At 45.0% G+C, this 24174-nt stretch overlaps 1 protein-coding gene across 1 annotated transcript in view; it reads right to left on the bottom strand.

The window, feature by feature from the left end:
- Positions 1 to 24174, bottom strand: part of SH3PXD2A (SH3 and PX domains 2A) — a gene marked incomplete in the record, with an annotated part of 374021 nt that overhangs the window by 287078 nt on the left and 62769 nt on the right. The window contains 1 exon segment of the mRNA XM_034775874.1: positions 20507 to 20587. Within this exon segment, the coding sequence (XP_034631765.1) occupies positions 20507 to 20587 (81 nt within the window).

Raw genomic sequence — 24174 nt, 5'->3', positions numbered from 1 at the left:
CACAGAGCATCCCTAAAGGCCAGTGTTACATGCTCCGAGATCCTCATGTCCTACCAAACTATATCCCTCCTGAAACATGACCCTCTGTTACACTCATCATCCTATAAAGACAGCATCACCTCGTTTTCTATAAAAGCACAAGGAGCCTTCCCTGGCTTTTCTCTGTTCCGTGTCAGCAAGCACAGCTCCATCTCTTTCCCAGAAGATGCAACAGCACACACGTCATTGTAAGATAGCTTGTAATAGAGATGAGACACTGTTCATTGGTAATGAATACAAAGGGGATTCTTGACTGAGGCTGCTGGACTCAGACAGACCCTGTGATTCTCACTGACTCTCTAGCTCTCTAGAGTAACACGCCCTGTCATGCCTAGTGTCATCAAAGAGAATCTCCCTAAATCTAGGCCTGGACTACGCAATCTATAATTACGGTGCTGACGACACTACACTCCTGACTCAGTGCAACACAATGTGTCCTCAACCTGTCTTGCCACAATGCAATATCGACCTTTCTTGGTGTGTAAATTCCATTTTCAGTTTCACACCTGATCATGAGCAACTAATTCTTTTTTCCCCTGTGAAAAGCTTGGTTCAGTGACAAACAAGCGAGTCCAATTCCACCACCCAGGGCAGAGAATCTCTCTCTGAGCTTTTCCTCACCTGCAGCCCTAAGACAGGAATTTTTGCACAGCCCCAAAAGCTTCAGCCCTGACTCTGTTGAAAGAGTCCCTGGCAAACACACAAAGGAAAAAGCAAAGTTTCTTTCTGCCACACAGTGACTTTGGCAAACCAGAATGACTTTCTGCAAGGAAGTTCCAGGATTCAGCTGTTTAAAGGCGGAGATGAACTACTGTGAGGGCTTTGCAACTGAACATCCCAAACCAGGCACCAACTGGTGCATCACTGTACCAAGCTAGAATTAAACTAGGAAACAACTCCTCCATTCCCTACAAAACTCCCACTGAATTCAAAGGAGCCAGTATTTAGCCCCAAGAAAGAAATGCATTATTTATATTTCTGCGGAGTACTTCATTTTTCTTGGGTCACTAACTGCTGAGGTTTTGTTTATTCATCAAACCTTTTTAAAAGGACTCTGAAAACAGAAAAAGGCGAAGTGGTCAGAAAGGTTTGGCTTTACTACTTTAACAGCAGCAGCACTGGGCACTTTCCGAGCACTTTTCATCCAAAGACTTCAGAGCGTTTTATAGACATTCATGAACGCACCTGCTCATGTCACTGGGGCAGTCGTGTCCCCATTTTAAAGCTCTGTCACCTTCTACTTCTCTAGAAAAAGTCCCTGAAGTCAGTCTGTGAAACTTATTTTGAGGTGAGAGTTACGCTGGATTTGAAACCAGCTTTCCAAAGGTGAAAGGCAAGTATATTAACTTACTGTGTTTCCTATAGCATCCAGCACACACCTGCCCTGGCTTGCAGCCAATCAAAGGAAGTTCCACTTGCTGAATAACTACTTGATCAAACCCTAAAATTCACAGGGTCCTCGCTCTCCTTTTAATTGCAGTTAGCAAACGTCTCTCCTAGAATAGGCGTAGCAAAGAAAACTCATTTTAAAATACTCTCCACCTTCTGTTCCACCCCCTCATTCATTGACAATCTTCTCTGTGTAAGCCCCTAAAACCTGCAAGATCAAAATCCATCCTTATTTAAAAACAAAACGACAGCGTTCGACAATAGTGGTCCAATGGTGGTCCAACAGGTGCAATAATGCAAGTACTGTAGAATACTGTAGTCTATATATTTTTGTCGGAAGGCACTACTGATAAAAATCAATGAAGCAAAAGGCAAAAGACAGCTAGAAACCCTAAATAATATATTTGTTACATGAGTAGATGAAACACCCGCCAGCACTCTGGGCAACATTTTGCTCACAAAGGACTTTGGCAGACAGACCCACAAACACCGGAGAATCTTATTACTATCTGAAAATGCATCGATTGCACCACTGCTGCTTACGCTGCCTACAAGAGTGGGTTTAGCTTTCAAACTCCACTTCCCGCAACGTGCAAAGGCCACAAGAGTCTTATGTGAGAGCCATGGCTGAGTTGTCAGATTCAGAGACAAGCCACACGATAAAAGATATCGTGAAATGATCTGCTCCAGCAGAGCTGGTAACAAGGAAATACACACTATCAGATATAATTCAGTAAGATGCATCACTAAACTCACCTTAGCCCTATGGAAGAACTTCTTCCCCTTAATCATTTTCCTTAATCCTTTCCAGCTTGGTATTGATTTGGGGTTTTTATTTTCTTCCCAGTCGGTTCTTTTCCTCTCTCTCATTCACACACATTCCTTTCATGGTTTACCCTTAAGTATATCATCCACCTGGCTGAAGGCAGCAGCTCTGCAGGTCACACTGGTTTTCCCAACACACCCTTATCAACAAAGTGCAACAAAAACAAGGTGCATGCTCCATTGCCTTCACCAGCTTGGCTGTCAGCTTGATCCACAAGCCTGTGGCTAAGTTTGAGTTTGTGTGTGAGGCAGAGGGAGACGGACTGGAGTTTACTCTTGGTGACACCTGATGTAAATTGTGTAAAGTCACTAACTTCCATGGATTGACAACGAAGTATCAAAGAACAGACTTTGACCCAGGGTTGTTTTAACATTGCGAAATTTGCAGAGATTGTTTTAAAGACATGGATCCTTTTTGCATTCTCTGGTCAGTTCCTTTGTTATTTTGCCAACCAAAGCTTTGTCAACACTGGGAATTGGCCACAACTTCAGCCTAGGAAGACAGTAGACAGGCAAAGCTGCTGTTTACACCAAAGGAGCTTACTCCTGCTTAAAACCATGGTGAGATCTACTGGTGTAAGCCACCGCTTTCCTTGTCTGCACTTGTGCAGCTACACTGGTGCCTGGCCATTGATGGGGGCAGATTCCCAATGGAGACAAGATTTTGCCAAAATTCCACTGAAAAGCATCATCTTCCACCCCTCCTTCACTCCACCACTTCTGCAGTCCATGTAGGGTCCCCTCTGCACTACCATACACAGGAACCCGTTTACACATGAGAGCAGAAGGGAGAGAGCTGCTCCTTATTTTTACCTTGTTCCCAAACGGCACTCAATGGCGCCCTAGGGCCAAACTGCGAGCCCTTCTGAGCACCAGCAAGTCCTGCTGAAGTCGATAGGAGTTGCAGGTGCACCGGATCTCTCAGGATTTGGGCCTGGGGATTAACCAGTGCTGGAGTATGCTTTGGGAACACAGCAGAACCATGGCATGGTTCCATTATACTGCAAGAACGAACCATGTAAGTCTACCAGGCTGCAGCCAGATCCCCACCATGAATGTCACCACAGAGCAGGCAGGCCCTAACCACTAATGTCCTCTGACCAGCAGCACTGGCAAATGCTTCAGAAATTGAACTCAAAACCACAATTGCCTAAGGAGGTTTGTGTTTCCCTCCCAGGAACCTCTCTCTTGAGCCTGGCTTCGTTTGAAACCATTGCCCAGCCCCAGTTACCAGCACTGCAGTTTTCTCTCTCCTTGCATGACTAAGAACAAAGGAACACAAGAAATCTGTCTTAAGTCGCTGCACTTCTTGCTGTCTCTCTGGCCATGTAAACATCAGAGGTTTATCCGCCTTGATGATATGTCTGCCGCATTGCTCCTGGTCAGGAAAAAACAGAAACTAATCCAGTGTCCTGCTGCTGGGCTCAGGCAAACCCTTCAATACTGTGAAACTAAGGGTCATTCTGCCCTGGGTGGGGAAAAACTGCACTGGAGAAAGCAAACCCCACAAGTTTCATCTAGCAGCATTTCCAACCTATCCTCATTCCAATAGGGAAGTAAAGCCCCACAATTCCTCAAAACACTCTCCAGCACTTCTGCACTGTTCCCCAGGTACCCAGCCACCTTCGCAACACAGCTCCAAACAGTGCTGTGCTACGTTGCCATGACTTCTTCACCAGTGATTGATCTAGAGTCTCGAGGGGGGCAAAGAGGCAAACCCCAGCGGATAATTCTCCAACGGAAATCCTCATGAGTTTGTGGGAGATAGCACGGCATTGGGTACAGGAAGGGAGGAATGTGTCTTAACCCGGCATCATGGTCCAGTGTATGTGGTGGGGGAGGGAGTCAGGGAAGAATTCACACTCCTACATCCCAGGTGCTTTACTGAAAATAAAGCGTAATTACTCAGGTTTCATGCAGGTGAAGGGAACAACCCCCAGCCCTTAAGAGTTAGACCCACAGCGGACAAAACACTAGGAGACAGACCGACATTCCTAAAGCAGCTAATGCTGTGTAAAATCCAGAGCTGGAAGAAACACTCCGTTTATCCTCTAGGCTAACCCCTGACGACAGCAGAGTAAGGATCTACAGTTCCTTCTAGGCACAGCCGTTAAACATCTGATACTGTAAGAGTGCAGAGCTGGTGGGGAAACAGCGATGGCAGAGCCCAGCATAGCCTTTCCATTCTAGCTGGGGCAATTTTCTATTTACACTTCATGTAAATAAACTCCCCGTTACCCTTCCAGGGCGAGTTAGGCCATTTGTAAAAACCACCAGCTTCTCTCATCCTGAGCCAAGGGATGTGAGCGCAATGGGCACTTTTCATCTCAGTCTCTATATACTTCATGAAAATGAAGGATCGTAGTCCTGGCACAAAAGCAGAATTGTGTTTCAGGGGCGGGGGTGTGAACGCCATGTTATTTTCCAGCAGTATAAATAACTGAAAGCTAAATATGATTGCTAGAGTGCAGGGCGGGTACGGGGTGTGTGCGGGTGTCTGTATTGCGGCAGAGATGGCTGAGCTCTGTGGAATTGGTGCTTCTGTGCGGAGGGGCAACAGAAGCATCCCAGTCAGGATTTAAATTTTTATAGCGCTCGAAAGGGGAAATGGGAGGAAGAAAAGCCTAGACTAAATGTCTTGTTGAAAGGAAAATCAAGGGATGAATAAACAGCATCCTTAGAGCTCATCGCCCGAGTGTGAACGCCACATCAATGTTGTCTTTCCCACTCTTCCCTGGGATCCAGTCACAACATAACAGTCCTGCAGGAACTGAGTTTACCCAACTGGGCTCCCACTGGTCCCCCAGGCATACAAAAACCAGAAGAAGGTGAACAAATAGCTGAGTCCCATCTACACTGCAAGACCTGCAAAAGGTGTTAACATAACCCAGTCACTGTCCAGCACTTAACAGTTGGAAACAAAATTCGGGGTTGGGTATACAGAGACGACAGCCTGCTTAGTACCATGGCAAACACACCATTAAAAATCCTTTTAACCTTTCATTAAAGAAACAGAAAAGAAGGAAAAACAGTTAAAGCATTTGAAATGTAAAGTATTAAGGCTTTATGTTAAAAACATGTTTTGTTCCCTTTCCCAGGAGAGTGTCTTTAGACTGTTTGACAGTCGCTCAGATGGTATTGAAGAGGGCAACAATGGTCCTTTTGGGTAAAAGAGAAGAAGTTAGTTGGATGAGCCGGAGCTGTTGTTGCTGCTGCTGTTGTTAAAGTCCAATCCCATTTAGTCTCAGGTGGTGCTTGGGATTCAGCTGGCGCCGATAGAGGTGGTGATGTGATCTGGATTCCTCTCTCTGGCCTGAGCTGATCAGGGCATCTCTCAGGATTAGGACAAAGAATTGCCGGGGTCCCAGGAGACAGTGGTGGGGTCTTGGCAGCCATGATGGTGAAGCTCACTCTACTAACCTCCATCTGTTCTTCTCTCTTTGTTTTAAGAGCCCCAAAAGGCAGTGATGTATGGAATAACCCATCCCCTCATTAGTGTGTCCACCAATCAGGCTCAATACTCAACACACCAATTTTGGTTCATTAATTTCCGGTTTTGTATCTTCTGTTTTTACCAAGTTTGATTTTAACACTGTCCTTAAGTTACGTCAGCAGGCCTTGTTGTTTAGACTCGGTATTCGTGTCCCTTTTGTACCACTTCCCTTCAACATTTGTTATTATAATTTATTGTGATATCGTATGAACTTTCACTCACTTTTCACCATTGATCTTACAATTCAGGTACATTTTTAGGTCCAATATTTATGACAATCAAATTGTGCTTCAATATTTTGGGGGGACTAACTTGATGTAACCAGGTCTCCTAACACAGTAATAACGAAGGAGTCGATAATATAATGAAAAAAGTTTAGATGGAACCTTAAAATACTCCACTGAAGAAAGGCCTGGTCTGTCCTGGCTTTTAGTGGTGATTTTGTAGAATGCTACATTTACGACATGAGACTATGACGTAGCCAGAGGGTAGGTGGACAGAGGTATACCACACAATATGGTTCGTAAGAGCTGAGATTTTCAGTAGTGCTTTTACATTTCCCTTAGCAACCCAGTTTATTAGGTATTTACATTTGTGAAATATTTAATAAATAATAGTAGCAGCAACTACAATAAAAATAGGTTTCAGAGTAGCAGCCGTGTTAGTCTGTATCCGCAAAAAGAAGAACAGGAGTACTTGTGGCACCTTAGAGACTAACAAATTTATTAGAGCATAAGCTTTCGTGGACTACAGCCCACTTCTTCGGATGCATATAGAATATATGTTCCATTCTATATGCATCCGAAGAAGTGGGCTGTAGTCCACGAAAGCTTATGCTCTAATAAATTTGTTAGTCTCTAAGGTGCCACAAGTACTCCTGTTCTTCTTTTTACAATAAAAATAGGTTCAGATCTTCAATTGGTATAAATCAACTCAGCTCCAATGAATTCAATTAATCTAGAAGAGGGGATTTGCATTATTAGAAGCATTTCCTTTCACTGTTAATGGATTTTAGTGCACTATTACAGTTGGATGCATCAGGGCAAGGGTTTTGCAAGTATCTGTAAAGCACCTAACACAAAGTGGCTCTGGTCGGTGACTGAGGCCTCTGGTGATACTGTAACACAAGCAATACTACTAGAAATGTACTTTAAAATAGGTAATTTATCTAACCAAATCAAATAGAGCTGGGTGAATAATTCATAACAAATAATCCAATTAATTTTGCCACAGTTTGTGTTTGCAAAATATTAACAGATCACGATTCAGCTTGGAAATTATTCCATGAATAAATTTCTGCAAAGAATTCTTGGTTTGTGTATTTTGCGTGGAGAATTCATTGAGTGTCTGACATATATCTGTCCCCAATGGGATGAGTTTAACTCTTTAGAATCAGGGTTCTGGTTCTGAAAAGTCACAATTCATAAACTGTAAAATCTGCTTTTCACTAACATTCTGCAGTATTTTCTTAAACTTTTCTAGCTGGGCACATGTGTATAGGTGAACTCTGGTTCACTGGAGAATTCACACACAAAGGGGCACAAATGCCGGAGAAGCAAATTAATGTACAGATTGCAAAGAATAGTCACATAAGATTTCTTCAGCTTTCACTCAGTTGTAAAAATAAATACTTTCCTCTGCACATGTAAACATTTGCTAACGTGGTGTCATACCACAGTGTTCTCATCTGAACTAGAGAAGGCGTCTGAGCCAGAAGCGGGCATCACATTTGAATTTTCTCAAGAGTTCGGGGCTGTTCAGATCTAGAAACTTTGGTTCCGGCTCATCTCTAATTCTAATAAAGTCAAACAAAACTCACTGCTCTCTTTTTAAGCAATGGAAGTTAATTGCTCCAGACCTCTGCCAGTAGCTTGCAATTCACAGCATAAGGTGTTTCTAAAGCACTAGCCTTATTAAATATCATAGAGCGCAGGATTGTTTGTGTTTGAAATGGCCAGATCCCCATTAGCAAATTGCAAGTGGTACCAGGAGGTAGTGTTGTTTGCATTGTGCTGTTTAAAGTTTGCATCACAATGTCCTGCTGTAAAGCCGGCCAACTGCTCTTTGTTATTATTACCTCATTTCTGAGATTTCCCCTGATTGTATCTGGCAGATCTTCAACTGGAGAAAGCCCCAAACTGAGCTGCCTTATCTGCAAGTGCTGGATGCGAGCAGCTAATCAGGAAATTTGCCACAGTCCATGTATATTACACAGATTTCACATCCCAGAGGGATTTCTTTTTATGAGTTCTCACTCTCCTGCATGAAACCTGAACTACTTTGTAATCCAACACCCAAATGTACCTTCCCTCCGATCCCTCAGGGCCTTGATCCAATGAGCAAATTTGGCAGCCACCACCTTCCAAGCATGATCAAACACTTTGGAGATGGACTTCATCCTCTCCCCCTGGAAGATGAGATTTCCAGAGCCCTGCCCTAGCACACTGAAACAGGATCCAGGCCGTATGAAATTAAACAGAGGAAACATCAAACCCGAATGCTAAAACTGGCAGCAATTGCCTAACACTTGTCTACCTAAGACTTCGCAGCTGGCACTGTGTTACGCACCAGTCAACTGGAACTAAAACCCAGATGCTGCTACTTCAAAAGCACAAGTTCCTCCCACAAAGGAGACTCTCTTTTAATTGTTAGCAGTAGAGGGCCAATGACACACAGATGAGTCACTCTGATTTGACCCACTAGTGGTTAATGGTGTGCACAAGCACGCACACACACTTTTCATTACAAGCAAGTAACTTGATCTCCTTCAATTTTTACAACTTACATTTTATCACAAAATGAAGACCGTAAAAAAAGGTTTTCATTGCCAGGAAATTTACACACACATTATATACCAAAATTGTCACCTAATAGGTGGCACAAGGCTACGTGTATTTAAAAGATACAGCAAAGAGGCAAACTATCTCTTCGCGATATTCCCTAGAAAAATCCTCACCCATCTAACTAAATATTGAATCAGCAGATTAATTAGCGCTTGCTTTACTACTGTGATTAAGCGACCGTACACAGGGTGTCTACAAATTAAATGCTAGGAAAAACTACCAGTATTGAATGTTAAGGTTGCAAAAGGCAATGAACTGATGATGGGAGCTGGTTAATTTCCTTCTCAAGTCTAACAAGTCGCAGTGATCACTGGATTTGCAAAGGCCACTCAGATTTTCAGACAGCTCTACAGTGCAGCACAAGAAAGTAATGCCAATGCAGGAATTAAATGCTGTTTGTAGAGTGTCATAGATTCGTAGATGCTAAGGCCAGAAGGGATCACTGTGATCATCTGTCTGACCTGCATACACAGGCCATAGAACTTCCCCAAAATAATTCGTTTAAACTAGAGCAGATCTTTTAGAAAAACATTGAATCTTGATTTTAAAATGGCCAGTGATGGAGAATGACCACAACCCTTGTAAGTTGTGCCAATGGTTACTTACCCTCCCTCTTAAAAACGTACGCCTTATTTCCTGTCTGAGTTTGTGCAGCTTCAACTTCCAACCATTGGATCTTGTCGTACCTTTGTCTGCTAGATATCTATGCTGTGTTTTGTTCTGCGTTACATCCCCAGCTTTCCTTAAATGTTGGCTTTGCATTTAATTTTAAGGGAAAAGGAGAAAGTTAGAGACGCCAAATTCATTCTCCAGCTTCCTGGCCTGATATGATTATTGTGGGACAAGATAACAACAAAGGGAAGAAGTTTAATGGAGCGTGATAAAGTGCTTATATATTATTGATTCAAAACACAGGAGTGTTCCAGGGTAAGTGAGACAGGTTCACTTGCCATTGCTAGTGGTGTATTGCACTAGCTAGTGATGGTGTGCAAACCGCGGACTGGGGCGTTGGCCGTGGACGGGAACATCGGCCTTGAGAGCTAATTCCCAGAGTGACCAGGAGGAGGTGCCAATGCAGTGGTGAGTGGAGCAACCCGTGACACCTAGTCACATGGAAACATCGTGCCTGTACCTTTGTTACCACACATAGTGCACTTTCCCAGAGGTGATGTGGTGATGACTCCATGGCCAAACATGATTTCATGCTCATTAGTGGAGGTTGAACTTATTGTCTTCTGCTCTGAAAGCACAAGCCCCTACCCCCCGAGCTAAAGGAGAATCTCCCTTAGCTGTAGCAGAATTAGGGTTCCCCTACCAGCCACCGAGGGTGTGGCACAAAACTCTGATCTGCAGCTCCTCCCGCTCCAGGTCCCACAGCATCTTCTTTGTGACTCAGCCCTCTGGCCAAGTCACTCAGCATTCCTCCTCCCAGGGGACAGTCCATCGGCAGTTCTAGGCAGTCTTCCCATTCGCTGCCTCAGTTCTACATCACACCCTCAATGGCTGGTAGGGGAACCCAGGCCGCCCTCTTCTCTGGGCTCCAGCCTACAGACCCTCAGCTCAACAGTTCTGGGCTTCCTCTCTCTGCCCTCACTGCTCCTTCCCTGGACTGCTTCCTACTCTCTTCTTCCCCTTCTCTCTCTGGGTCTACCAGCTCCAAACCTTTCTCCCTCTTCCCAGGGAGTGACTCTCTCTGCCTTCCTGTAGCCTTTCCCAGAAGCCCAGTCTGTAGCTTGCTACCCTGCTTTATAGGCCCTGCCTGTTCTTCCACAGGTGAGCCGCTCTCTAATTAGCTGCCTCCAGCCTACAGCTCCTGTTTGCAGCCTAATTAGCTGATTGGGCCCAATTGGCCCAATTCCGCTCTTGCAGGGCTAGTGTGGGGCTCTCACCCCATCATACTACGCATTACCGAGGACATTAATACTTTTGGATCAGCAGGTTGAGCCAGAGCCTCCGTACCAGCAGCAAAGTCAGCTCCCGGAGAGGGAGATCTAGCAACATTCAGCAGCCCAGTTGGAATGGCGACATGACTGCTTGTGTGCTGGGAACGTTGAGCCATTTTTAGCGGACCTACAGCAGCAAAATCCCTTGAGCCAGTCCCACTACTCGATGATCTTCCTGTGCAACATGTGTTGCGGTAATACCCAAGAAGACAAGCAAAGGACACAAGGAGGGGAACGCCCTTGGTTACGTGTGTTAGGGTGATCCCTTTCACAATCCTAGGTTACATGAGGTTTTCATGGGATGCAACATCTATTGTAGTGTGGGAGGCACTTTGCCATTTTCCCATCACAGCCCTAGTCTTTGTTTGACGTGGAGTCTCTTCAGGAACAAAAAGTGGAAACTGAACAGATTGTTTTCCAAGTGGACATTTACATTTAAATAATGATGGAAATAGGAATTATAAACAACTCCATTTATTCAATGAAGATAAAGACGTTGCCCCAGGCAGCTGTTATCTAAAGCATCAGAAGGAAAATCAGTATTAAAATAATGATTAAATCAGTTACAACAAACCACTTCCTGGCTCAATAATCACTCCAGCCATTTATTTTTTCCCAGGGGCCTCTCGGTTCTCCTTTGTATTCCCCACCATGCAAACGCCCAGTGTTGGGCTGAAGTGACTTGACACAGTTCTACACAAGATGTAGCCGATAATGCTCCTGACTTGGCTACATCGGATCGTTTTAAAACTATTCAAGCCTCCCAGCCAGAGCTGGAGTGTAGAATCCACTACACAGCTGCCAGTGTAACACCGACAGACAGACAGACAGACCCCGGTCGTCGGCAGGAGGGATCGAACCTGGGACCTCTGGAGCTCAGTGCATGAGCTTCTACAGCATGAGCTAAAAGTCAACTGGCTGTTAGCTAAGCCTGTACAGCAAATTCATTAGTCTCTCTTTCTAAGTGCCACTAGGTGTGACAAAACACCACACCCAGCAGGTGTGTAGGTTACCCTACCCTTTCTGAATTGTAGAGGGCTCATGTAACACTGGGGCGTTTAGTGCTTCTACCTAGAAGCTGATTTTCTGAATCACCCTTAAAATGTTCTACCTCTGACTTCCCTACGTGCAAATCTTGGCTCACAGACGCTGACAAACGGTCGGTGTTTACTAAGAAAGAGGATGCTATTTCACCCCGGCAGCCCTGCACTGACCTCTCAGGAAAGACAGGTTGAGGGAGCAATGTTCTGATTTCCTCTGGATTTTCACAGGCTTGATTCAATTTCAATCATATTTTTAAGGCAGCTGCTTTCAAACCAAATTCTAACGTCCAGTTGCTAGAGTATCTCCTTCTCTCTAGACTCCCTTTAATAGAAATGGGCCTGAACCAAATCCTTGGATCTGAACTTCATGGGTGCCATGCGGTATGGAATCAGGATCCCGGTCTGGTTCTGAATTACTTAGCAGTTCCCCATCTCAATGATGGGGCGAAATAAGACTCAGAATCCCAGCCCCCATACTTGGGGGAAGTTCTGGTCCAATCTTTGTGGCTCAGGACCATCTCTGTTCAAGACAGGAGAACATGCACAGTGACATGGCACAGCTTCGAGTGCTGGGTCCTGAGTAACCACTGCTTTATCAATGGAGTCCCACCGAGCTGGAATGATGCATTGGCGAACTGGGTGGGTCCCTAATTTTAAATACTCTTTTCTCTTCCGTCATCCTCCTTCACCCCAGCTCCATCCCTGCTGAGGTACTCCCTCACTTTCCATCCACCTCTTTCCCCTCTCCTCTGCCTCACCACTCTTGCAGCCAACGCTCCTCCTCCCCTCTCCACATGCACCAACACACATACACAAACACACTCTCTCTCTCTCTCACCTGAATAGCCCTGAGACACACACACTCAGCTATGCAGAGACTTCTGATCCTTGCCCATCCTATGGGCTAGGAACTCCTCTCATACATTGCTCCCAAACTTCTGATTACAACAGGGACGAGCTACATCATGCACTAAACTACGTCAGCTGCTCTCCTCTCCTGGCTCTACCTCCACCAACATCAGGAGCTGGACAAACGGGTATTGGTGACCTAGATGGCTGTTTTGCACAACAGAAGGCTGGAAAGGAACCTAATGGAGTTAAAGCATCTTTAACTTGCAATAAAAGGTCATTTGTTTACAGGCAGCACTGTTTACAAACTTGAAAATATGTCTCCATCCATTCCTGTTCTTTGCAGTAAAAAAAAAAAAAGGTTTTCCTCCATTGTGGCTGATGAGGTTTGAAATTAACTTTTGGCTCTTTTTTTTTAGCTCCTTGTCTGTTTCTCTGCATCACTGATGACTTCAACACAGGTCTGAGCTTGTCAATTAACTACTGCCGCAGAACCAACAAAGGAAGGTCCACCACACAAAGGATTGTTTTTAGGTAGGTCCTACACAAATAGTAATAATTGAGATAGATTATACTGTAATGAAAGAGCTAGAGACTATGTACACAACTGCCCTCTATAGGATGGAATCAGCACTGTTCCACTGTATTTCATACAAGCTGTACTGTTAACAGCCAATGCAGATTCTCTTTAGAAGAAATGGGTTCTTTTAAAGCAGGAGGATCTTGTTTCTAATCCCACTGTCTCCATAAAATTTGGAATCACCATGGCACACTGCATAGTTATAACCACTAAGTCCTAGATGGCTGTGGATTTATTACAATAATTTATACATTTTGTGGTGACAGAAAGGTGACTGTTTATATAAAGAAGCTCACTGCAGACCAGGGATCAGGGAATGGCTGGCGCTCTGCTGATGAATCACTGTCTAGGTAAAAAGAACAGAGTTACAGTTTGCAATGATAGTTTTTATGGGTAAGTTTTTGTTTAATGCAATCTTTAGTGCTCAGTTACTCTATTATTGCTCTATAAACAATCAGGATGATCCTAGGAATAATAAATGAAGTTCCTGATGTTTCATATTCAGCCTGAAAACAACTAAAGCGCTTCCATCTTGCTAATAAAATTCTTTGTTTTTTTTAAATGTTCTAAGTAGCCAGTGAGTTGGCTCTCTGTGCCACTTTAGGAAAACCAGCTTATATCAGCAGGACCGAATCTAGCAGATATTTTCTGCAAACTGATCTGCAGATTGAATGCTTGAATAAAGATTTATTTGTTTGTCTTTTCAAAATTCTGACATTTCAGATGTCTCTTTGTGGCCAAAAAATGTCAACATGGGGTAACTGTGCTGGGAAATTTCATTCTGCCTACCTAACATTCCTTCTTCGCCTTCAGTTGGCATTTTATTCTTCATTTCACAACAACTGAGGATGTGTAGTATAACTGCATGCTGTTAAAAATGGCTGCTGTGTTTCACCGCCCCGGAGGGGGCCGCATTTCAATACTGCGAGAAAGGATTCTTATATATAGGGCAAAAAAATCTGACCTCCAGTCGACACTGTCAGGTCCTAGTGAAATTTATGGAAAGTCCAGACATTTGAGAGCAGAATTTGATCCTTCTGTCCAGATTCTGATCTGGTCATACCCTGATATAACTCCACTGACCGCAGAAGGCAACAGATCCCATTTACACATGTGAGATCAGAACAGAGCCTGTCGGCTCACTGGGCCAAATTCATAGGTGACGTGTAAGAGGGTTTTTTATGAGACCTGCTGGTATGTGGTTGAGGGCGTAAGGGAGTCTGAACTGGTGTAACTTGCACATGGAACGGGCTGAAAGAAGATGAGTTATGCCAGCTTAGACTCACCTCTGAATAGCAATTTCCCCATTTGCAAAACTCGCTTAATAATAACTCCCAATCTAACATGGGTGTTAGGAGGGTTAGTTAATTGCAGGCTCCAGTTCTCCACTGCCTTGGAGCTGGTATAATCATTTGCACCCCTGCATAGTGTCAAGTGAACCCAGATCAGAATTTCCCACTCACTTCCAGCATGAGCAGCATTTTATACCCATTTTGCACGATGATCACACCAGATATAAGGCCATGAAGAATCAGGCTCCAGGTCTTATAAAGCTCTTTGAATACATTAAGCACTGTAGAAACGCCAGGTATTATAATTACTATGAAAAGCTCATTTGGCCAACATTAGGGGAGTGCAGCATGGGTGAACTACTAACACATGCCCATATCCTATTACAATGACTAGCGAATCAATTTGCAATGCTGGGAGACCTTAGATGGATTCTAATTACTCACGTTCCAGGTGAAAGGTTAGGACTTGCTACAAACAGATGTCTTTATCCTTTTGGAGGGGCCTACCCCATATCAGGTACTGGGGCTGTTAAGTGTGAACTTCACCCAGAAGAAAATGAAATCTGATGAAAGACCCTAGCTACACCACAGTCAACTCACTTCACTCCAGTCCACGTCTAATCTGCTCAGAGTGGTGCTTTGCTGGTGGGTCATTTCTCCATTGAAGTTGAATGCTCACTTCTTGCCTCCCCAAAGCAGTTAGATTTTAGAACTACAAACAAGGGGAAGCCCTTGGAAATCCACACCGATCGCTGATGCACATGTTCTAATGCAGCTTAAAGAAAGACGCCCTCGCCTCTGGCCTTTTCCTTCTGTTCTGTTATTTGAGCTGTTCCGCTGGTATTCGTTTCCCCCAGCCCGTGCACAAAAGGCCATATGTAGCTTGGCGTAAGCAGAAGAATGTCCCATGGAAGTGACTGGACCAAATTCAGCAGTGATGGAAATCATGGTGCCAAGACTGAGTGTGAAACAGATGTATGTTATTTTAAGAATATCTTGCATGGATTTGATAGTCAGTGGGTGTGCAAGAAACACCAAAGGGGCTAAAGGGGGCATATCACTAACCAAATGTGTACAAGAAAAGCAGAAGTGCACGCCTCGCACCATCCCAAACATGGGTGGGACCAAACCCATCGCTGATATAAGTGGAGAGGGGCTTGCGCTGAAATCAGTAGGAGTTGCACAGAGTCCCCACAGAATACTACGCCGCACTGAGCAGTACCTAGTAAGTTACACCCATTTTGCTCACACACGGACTGCCAACCCATAGAAGTTAATGCCACTTTCACATTAACTTATACCTGATTCTCCGCTGCCTTTCACCTTGCAGAATAGCCCTTCTCACCCAAGCAGAGACAATGTCAAGCGGGGGTAAAAATGCTACTGTACTGGAATGGTAGCATTTGTGCAGTCATTGACTTCTGTGCAAAGTGGGTGTCCAAAGCTACCATTCCGATATAGTAGCATTTTTAGCCCCTATTTTGTATTTGCACAAGTGTAAGTGACTCCACAGAGTGGAAGGCAACAGATGAGACAAGACAAGTACTTGATAGCACCACTGAACGTTGAGTTAATCAATACTGCTGATCCCATTTACTGAAATTTCAACCCCAGCACATTTTCTGCTGCCATGATTTGATCCATGTCACCACTGGCTGGGACTCTGTCACCAATTAAATCAGGAGATTACTGCATCGTTTAATTTAAACCCCACTTTATAAATCTCCAGCCCTCAGCTGGAAGTGTGGGAGGAGAAGTTATTTCATCAAGCATTACAGAACAGGTACCAGTTTAAATGACAGTCACCCACTCTCCAATTCCATTCAGCACTCTCCAGCTCTTAAATTGCACAGAAAGTATAAACATGTCTGGCCCCTCATTCAGATCACTTACACCCGGGATAGCTCAGTGGTTTGAGCATTGGCCTGCTAAACCCAGGGTTGTGAGTTCAATCCTTAAGGGGGCTATTTAGGGATATGAGGCAAAAATTGGTTGGATGATTTAAGTGGGGATTGGCCCTGCTTTGAGCAGGGGGTTGGACTAGATGATCTCCTGAGGTCCCTTCCAACCCTGATATTCTATGAACAAATCTGGAGTAACTCCCCTGAAGCTACCTGGGATTTGCATCAGTGGAAGAGAACTGGGGCTGACTCTTCACACCTGCAGGGCTGAAGAAGAGGGTTTGCTAGAAAGCATTTAGGAGAAATAGTATCTCCCACCTCCCAGTCGTTGCCAATGGAGATTGCAACTGGAAAAGGGTGGGCTTTTTAAAAGAAACAAAAAATCGTAGCAACAAAATTAATTATTTGTATTCCTTTTTCTCCTCCTCCAGGCAGCTCCGCTGGCTGCCCCTCGAGGGCTATCAGGTATCACTGTCAACATCAGCCCTTGCAGCTTTGATTAAGTCATTACAAGCCTTTCTTGTTATTCTACGTCCATTCAGAAGCAAAAAGAAACACATATAGGTGCACAGCAAAGTCCAGAAGTCCAGACACGATGGGACAAGCTTGCCTCTCAGAAAACTCCAGCTGTTTGGGATACATACGGTGCCACTGAGTCAGCTTGCATTACACCACTGAGTGCACGCTTGATTTTCTGTTTATAGTGAAGTAGGGAGTATGCAGGGAGGAGTAAATGGACTTGCTTATGCAAAACAGTGTTACTATGCTCAGCAAGCACATAATAAAATCTCCCCAGTGCAGGGATCAGCCCAGCCCTGTGGCCCTGAGTGTGGAGTCTGACTTCTCCCCGACTTTCCACCTTGGTCGGCCTCCTAGACACCCCCCAGGGCCTGGGCAAAGGGAAAGGGATGCTGGAGTTATTGCCTTGCTCATCATGAACCAGATAGTGTTTCCCTACAGCCTGCCCTGTGGTCCAGACCAAAACACCTGAGCTTTGCTTTGGGAACTGGGGATTGATTCCTACAATTGGAGTTTGCAGCTTAGGCCCAGATGTCATTTTAATCCCCTCCTCGCTCCAGGAGGTCTGCTGAAACTTGTTTCAAGTTTAAAATCTTGCTCATCACTTCTGAGGATCCTATCATCTGTTTATTTAATTGAAGTGGCTGCTGGGAGCCCCAGTCATGGACCAGAATTCCATTGCACTAGGCGCTGTACAAATATGGAACAAAAGAGACAGTCCTTGCCCCAAAGAGCTTATTGTCCCATCTCAACAGCACCATGTTCCTCCCTATCAGGTGAATCCCGCAACCTTTGAGGGGAACTCAAAGGTCCATTAGGCAGCAGAACCACTGCTATTACACTCTGCAGGGGAGCAATGCTGGGGGATCGGTGTGCTATAAAGCACCACACTGTGGCATCTCTCTCCACAGCAGCAGCGTGGAGAGGAGTAGGCATGGAGAGCGGAGCTGCAAACTACAGGAGTATTTCCCAGGACAGTTACAACAGGCCGAAGTAGCAGCCCTGCTCTGCATAGGTGTAAGTGACTCCACAAAGGGTGGCCATGGGGTGGCTACATGGGCGGGGGGGGGAGGGGAGAGAGTCCCTGGGCTGCGGGCAACTTGCATTCCTCATCCCAAATGTAATTCACATGCTCAAAGCCTCTATATTTGCATGCTGTGCTGATGATATGGATTTTTGCCCTCTCTTAGGGGAGTCGCCACAGATGGAGCGAGGAGCTAGTGGCTGTGAGGGGGCATCCCATGAAACCCCACTATTGTCTTTGACCTTCTAACTCCCCTCTCTGACCCACTGCAGAAGCTCCAAGAGAGCTGATTTCATATTTTAAATCCCTGATGCTGAGCTGTTCATAGAATGATAATTAAAGATGTTAAAAGGGAAGTGAGTGCAGTGCATGCCTCTTTGCTGATGGAATTAGTAATGTCCATCTTCACCAGGAGCCCAGCATAATTCATATGACTAAAATAACAATAATACTCTGCACTCCAGTAGTGCTTTTAACCCACTGATCTCAAAGCACCCTACAATAGCATGCATGCATCATTGCCCCCGTTTTGCAAACGGGGAAACCGAGGCACAGAGAAGTGAGTGACTTGCCCTGAGAGTCGCTAGCTGATTTGGGATGAGGATCCTGGTCACCTGACTTCAAACCCTGTGCTCTAGTCACTGGAGATGCTGTCTTTCCTTCCTTCTTAAGGAAGGCTGCAAATTTCTTTGTACACTGGTGCCCTTCCAATTGGCACAAAGGGCGACTCCTGAAATCCCTGGGAGGGAAAAGGGTTAAATAAGGGAATTTCATTCCTTTCTTGTAATATTTTCTAGTGGGGGGGAGCCATGTTGTACAAGCAGGAGTTTTTTCACTGGCGCTAGGCACTTGCACTTATCAATGGGACCTTTCAGGACTCACTCTCCCTGATTGAGACATCATTTCCTGTCCAACACACTAACCCCATTGATAACTTCAGCTTGATGGGAACTTTTCAAACCCACCAGGAAAGGCTAGGAGACCCAGAAGAATATATACATGAAAACAGAACTGGAGCTTAAAAAATAAAAAAAGAAAGAAAGAAAAGAAAGAAAGAAACAACCGCTTTGGCCATGACCCTTACTCCAATACAAATACACACAGAAAGCTGCACATCAGTGAACAAGCACAACATCAGCCACAGAGAAACACTTGGGACTTACTGTCTATGGCTTTGGTACTGACCAGTCTACGCACTTCAGCCCAGTTGATGGGTGGGGTGAGGGGTGGGAATGCAAAAGGAAACATAGGAAAGATGATGAATGTTCCCTTTTCTGCCTTCATTCCATTTCATTTCATCCGTACCACAAACTAGGGATTTGGGTCAGGGGACTCGCTACGTAAAGGTCAAGCTTTTGGTTGAAGAAACTAAAGCACTATCGCCTGCATTTTTCAGACGTGACTAATGATTTGGGGTGCCCAAGTACAGACGCGTCAAAGGGAGCTGATTCTGAAAATCAGGCCTCTTTAAGGAATCTCACGTTGGCCACCCAAAAATCAAGGAACCTGTTTCTTGCAGGTTCAGCATGACAGACAGGTTTGATCTCATTGATCGTGACACGGCTTTGAAGTTTGCGGCTGGCTGTGCACATCCATGACTCTAGCTAGAAGGGACTTTCTTAGTATTCTAAACACACACAGGCCCAAACCGCAAGCTTCAGAAACAGATCAACATTTTCCCAACATTCAACAGTGCTTGGATAGAGGGTTGGAGCTCTGAGCTTTTCACGAGTATGACAGAGCAATCAGTGCACTTCAGAGTGATCTTATAACCCCAGCCAATTATGTTCTAGCTGCCTAGAAAGATAGCAGTGGGTCTGGATTATTGCTAATTAGGATACCAAGCAGAAGCCCTCTCACTCTTCCAACCGCCTAGGAACAGCATAGCAAATAATTTAATCACTGGAGCCAATGCTGAATTTTGTAATTTGGGAAAACACACAAGTAACTGTAAAGCAAAGTTCATTTTCATACCAACACGGGCTGCTGCTGGAGAGACAAGGATGAAATGGCATAGAGCACATCGAAATACATAGACATGAATACAGTGAGGAGGCATGTTCTAGTGTTTAAAGAAGAGGACTGGGGCCTGGTCTACACTTCAAAGTTAGGTCTACGTCTCTACATTACTCAGGGCTGTGAAAAATGTCATGCCCTCTGCAATGTAGTTAGGCTGACCTAAGCCCTGATGTAGACACCTCAATGGAAGAATTCTTCATCTCTCAGAGTGCTGAATTTACCACAGTGACGGAAGAACCCTTCTGTCGCTGTAGTAAGTGTCTACCCTACAGCAGCAGAGTTGCAGTTGTGCCACAATAGCATTTCTCCACACCATGGAAGTCAGCACTCCTGGCTTTTGTTCCTATCTCTGGAAGGGGAGGATGGGTTAATGGTTAGAACAGGGGACTGGGAGTCAGGACACGTGTTCTATTCCCACCTCTACCACTGACTCATTGTGTGACCTCAAGCAAGTCACTTCTGAAAAACAGGCCCTAGGTGTTTGAAGTTAGGCACTCAAAACTAGAAGCCATTCTTGACAAATCTGGGTCTTAACCTCTCAATGGCTCAATTAACCCTTCTGTAAAACAGGCAGGATAATACTGGATTTACCTATCTCACATCCTGTGAAGAGTCTGCAAAGTGCTTTGAGATCATTCGAGGCAACAGGCTATATAAGTGCAAAGTCTTATTTAATGTTATTATGATGGTGCAGAAATGTACAAACCAATACAAGTAATATTTCCAGTAAGTAAAATGAACTGTTACCTGCAGATCAAAGAATTTGCTGTATCGCCGGTAGATGATCTGGGAAGTTGAGTCAGACCATGTTACGTTTATGATATATACCTGTTCGGGGGAAGAAAAAAAATGTCAACACAGTGCCTGAGGAGCCCTAAAGCATTGGCTGCAGTTCAAAGGCAGAAAAGTCAGGCCCAATGTGTGTGTCTATATAAGGAGATGATTTCCAATCTTTAATAAGTTTGACAGTCTAATCCCACTCAGTCCCACGTGCACACTAGAAGAAACACAGCACCAAACTCAAAGTTAGTCTAAATGAAAGCTGTAGTTCTGTCCTGAACTCACCCTGGGCTTCCATAGGCTTCTCAGGAGAATGCCCAGTGTTACACAGCATAGAGCAGGGTCTTCCACCAATCCACGCTAGTAACTCCGATTGACATTACTTTGCCTGGGTTTAAAGCTTTATTAAAATATTAGCACACTCCTTCCATCCCCCTCTGCCCCAAATCTATAGGGGCACCGGGCACATGCTGCTGGTGGGATTGAGCAGGGGCCAGGAGAGCTGCTACATTCCACCTCGTGCCCCCATTTGAAGCACGTGAGGAGCCATGCTTGAGTCACCTGCCACACTTTCCTTGCACACCTTGGAAATGAAGGTTTGTGCAGAGAAAATAGTGGCAGTCTGGCTCCAGAGGCAGTCTTGCTCCCACAAAGGCAGGGAGGACAGCTAACCGTGGAAGGATTGGCACATCCCAGGCCTGCTGCTTTCCCCCAAAACTAGGGATCTGCAGACTACTTCCCATATCTCCTTCACAGGCAGCCCAAGACTTTCTCCCTGGAGAAGCATTTTGGTACCGTAGGACATTTTGATTAAAAAACTAGAACAATATAAAATTAATATGGCAGATATTAAACGGATTATAACTGACTAGCTGCTAGGTCAGAAAATATAAATATAAAAGGGGAATCGTCATTTAGTGGGCCTGTTTCCAGTGGGGTCCTGCAGGGATCAGTTCTTGTTCCCCAGTTGTTTAACATTTTTATCAATGACCCCGAAGAAAATATAAAATCATCACTGATAAAAAAGTCTGCAGATAACACACTCGTTAGGGGAGTGGTAAATAATGAAGAGGACAAGTCACTGTCACTGATTCAGAGTGATCTGGATCACATGGTAAACTGGACACCAGAAAACAATGTGTGTTTTAATACGGCTAAATATAAATGTATATACAGGAACAAAGAATGCAGGCCGTGCTTACACAGTGGGGGACTTTACCCTGGGAAGCAATTATTCTGAAAAAGATATGGGCGTTATGGCGCTTAATCAGCTGAACATAAGCTCCCAGGGTGACGCTGTGGCCAAAACAGCTAGTGCCATCCTGGGATGCATAAACAGGGGAATCTCAAGCAGGAGTAGAGAGGTTATTTTATCTCTGTATTTGGCACTGGTGTGACCACTACTGGAATCCTGTATCCAGTTCTGGTGCCCACAATTCAAGGATGTTGATAAATCAGAGAGAGTTCAGAGAAAAGCCACCAGACTGATTAAAAGATTAGAAAATATGCCTTACAGTGATTGCGCTTCTTGAGTCTATCTATTTAAGCTTAACAAAAACACGGTTACAGGATGTCTTGATTACAGTCTGTAAGGCTAGGTCTACCCTGCACACTTTACAATGGTGCGGCTGTGTCACTGTGGCTGCGCTGTGTGGCTGCTCTTTATCCTGGTAACAAATAAAACCACCTCCAATGAGGGGCGGTAGCTTTGTCGCCAGGAGTGCAGCTCCTACCAAAGAAGTGAGGTTTTTACTCACGAAAGCTTATGCCCAAATAAATCTGTTAGTCTTTAAGGTGCCACCAGACTCTTTGTTGTTTTTGTAGATACAGACTAACACGGCTACCCCCTGATGCTGTCCACACCGGCATTTTTCGTTGTTAAAACTTTTGTAGTTCGGAGGGGTGGGGAGAGCGTTTTTTCATGCCCCTGAGCGATGAAAGTTTTTATGACAAAAGTACCAGTGTAGACAAAGCCAAAGTATCTTCATGGGGAACAAATATTTAATAATGGGCTCTTCAATCTATCAAAGAAAGGTCTAAGAGCTGGAAATTGAAGCTAGACAAATTCAGACTGGAAATAAGGTGTATGTTTTTGACAGTGAGGGTAATTAACCATTGGAACAATTTACCATGGGTCATGGTGGACTCTCCATCACTGGTCATTTGTAAATCAAGATGGGATGTTTTTCTAAAAGATCTACATGTACTCTAGGAATTATCTGGGGGAAATTCTGTGCCCTGTGTTACAGAGGGGGTCACACTAGAGGAGGTCACACTCCCTCTGGGACACCTGGCATTAGTCACTGTCGGAAGACAGAATACTGGGCTGGATGGACCTTTGGTCTGACCCAGTCCGGCCGTTCTTATGTTAGATGATCACAGTGATCCCTTCTGACTGTGCAATCTATGAAAGGAATCTCCGCCAGACTCATTTTAGGGAGTTGCAACTGTACAAACCCTGCAGGCTAGAGGGCCCAATACAGCCCCAAATCAGCCTCATGTGATACAGTTCAACTGTATAGTACATTATACACTGGGAGATGGATTCACCACTGCCTTGTACCTTCAGATATCTTTTACACCTGTCAAACAGCCAGATGGGAATGGCAGCGTTTTGCACCGAGTTAACACCAGTGAAAGTGATGACACAAGATGCAAGGCCCTGTGTAAGTCACCCCTGAGTAGGGGACCTCCCAGCATGGAGTATATGTTCACTGCCCTGGGCTACTTTCTACCATTTGGGGCGTGGCCCCTATGGTCCAAGTTCCTGTTGTGCCTTGTCTTCTACCAGTGCCCTCTCGTGGACACTGCATGGCGTCCTGCTGCTGTCATCCCAGATTCCTCTGGGCGGGGAAGTCATCAGTTTGGCGGAGTGGGAACCCCCACGAGGTTTCCATGCTCTGGTCACCAGGGTTCCTCTCAGGCTGGGTGCTCCGAGGCCTCTTTCTCGGTCTCCTTTGCCAGGAAGACACTGCTTGGTTGCTGGTGGCTGCCTCAGTCAGCAGGCTAGAGCTCCTTCCCCCAGGCAAGGCGAGAGCTAGCTCCTGCCTCTTTGCTGGTCAGCCCCAACTGAGTCAGGCTCCCACCTTTTCTCTCCTCTCCAGGCCTGGCATTGGCTGCAGATATAACGGGGCAGGGCTAGTTGGACCCCAAGGCCCTCCTTAACCCCGTTCCTCTGGTTCACCACAACATGGTTAAAACAATTATTTCCTGACTTGTCACGTCCTTGCCTCCAGCCACACAAATATAGAAAAAAAATGGATCCCAGTGTAACGGAACGCAGAGTGTGGCCCACTACTGTGTCTTTAAAGTAAATGTCAAACTTCATCTACCAACACAAGATAAGGATCTGGTAGAGGAAATGGAAGGAGCAGGACTGCATCTCCTCCTATCTCGCAGCCCAAATGCTTAGCAGCAGGAGCTCTTGCTGTTTCAGTCTGTGCAAGTGTGAGGTTCTGTATCTCCAGAGATCGTGGCTGGATAAGCATCGCTCCCTGCCTCTGGCTACATCAGGCTGCCTTGCAAAGGTCTGTGGGTAGATAATTGCCTTTATGCTTTTTAAAAGATAAGGGGTACTGCATTCAGCTCCCTGGAGAGGCCTCAGAGAAAAGGCGGAACAAAGGATCATAGTGGAA

This window comes from Trachemys scripta, chromosome 7 (genome assembly GCF_013100865.1).
Source record: "Trachemys scripta elegans isolate TJP31775 chromosome 7, CAS_Tse_1.0, whole genome shotgun sequence".
NCBI classification, from domain to species: Eukaryota; Metazoa; Chordata; order Testudines; family Emydidae; genus Trachemys; species Trachemys scripta.
Note: the sequence above shows the minus strand (reverse complement) of the source record. Positions and strands in the feature narration are given on the sequence as shown.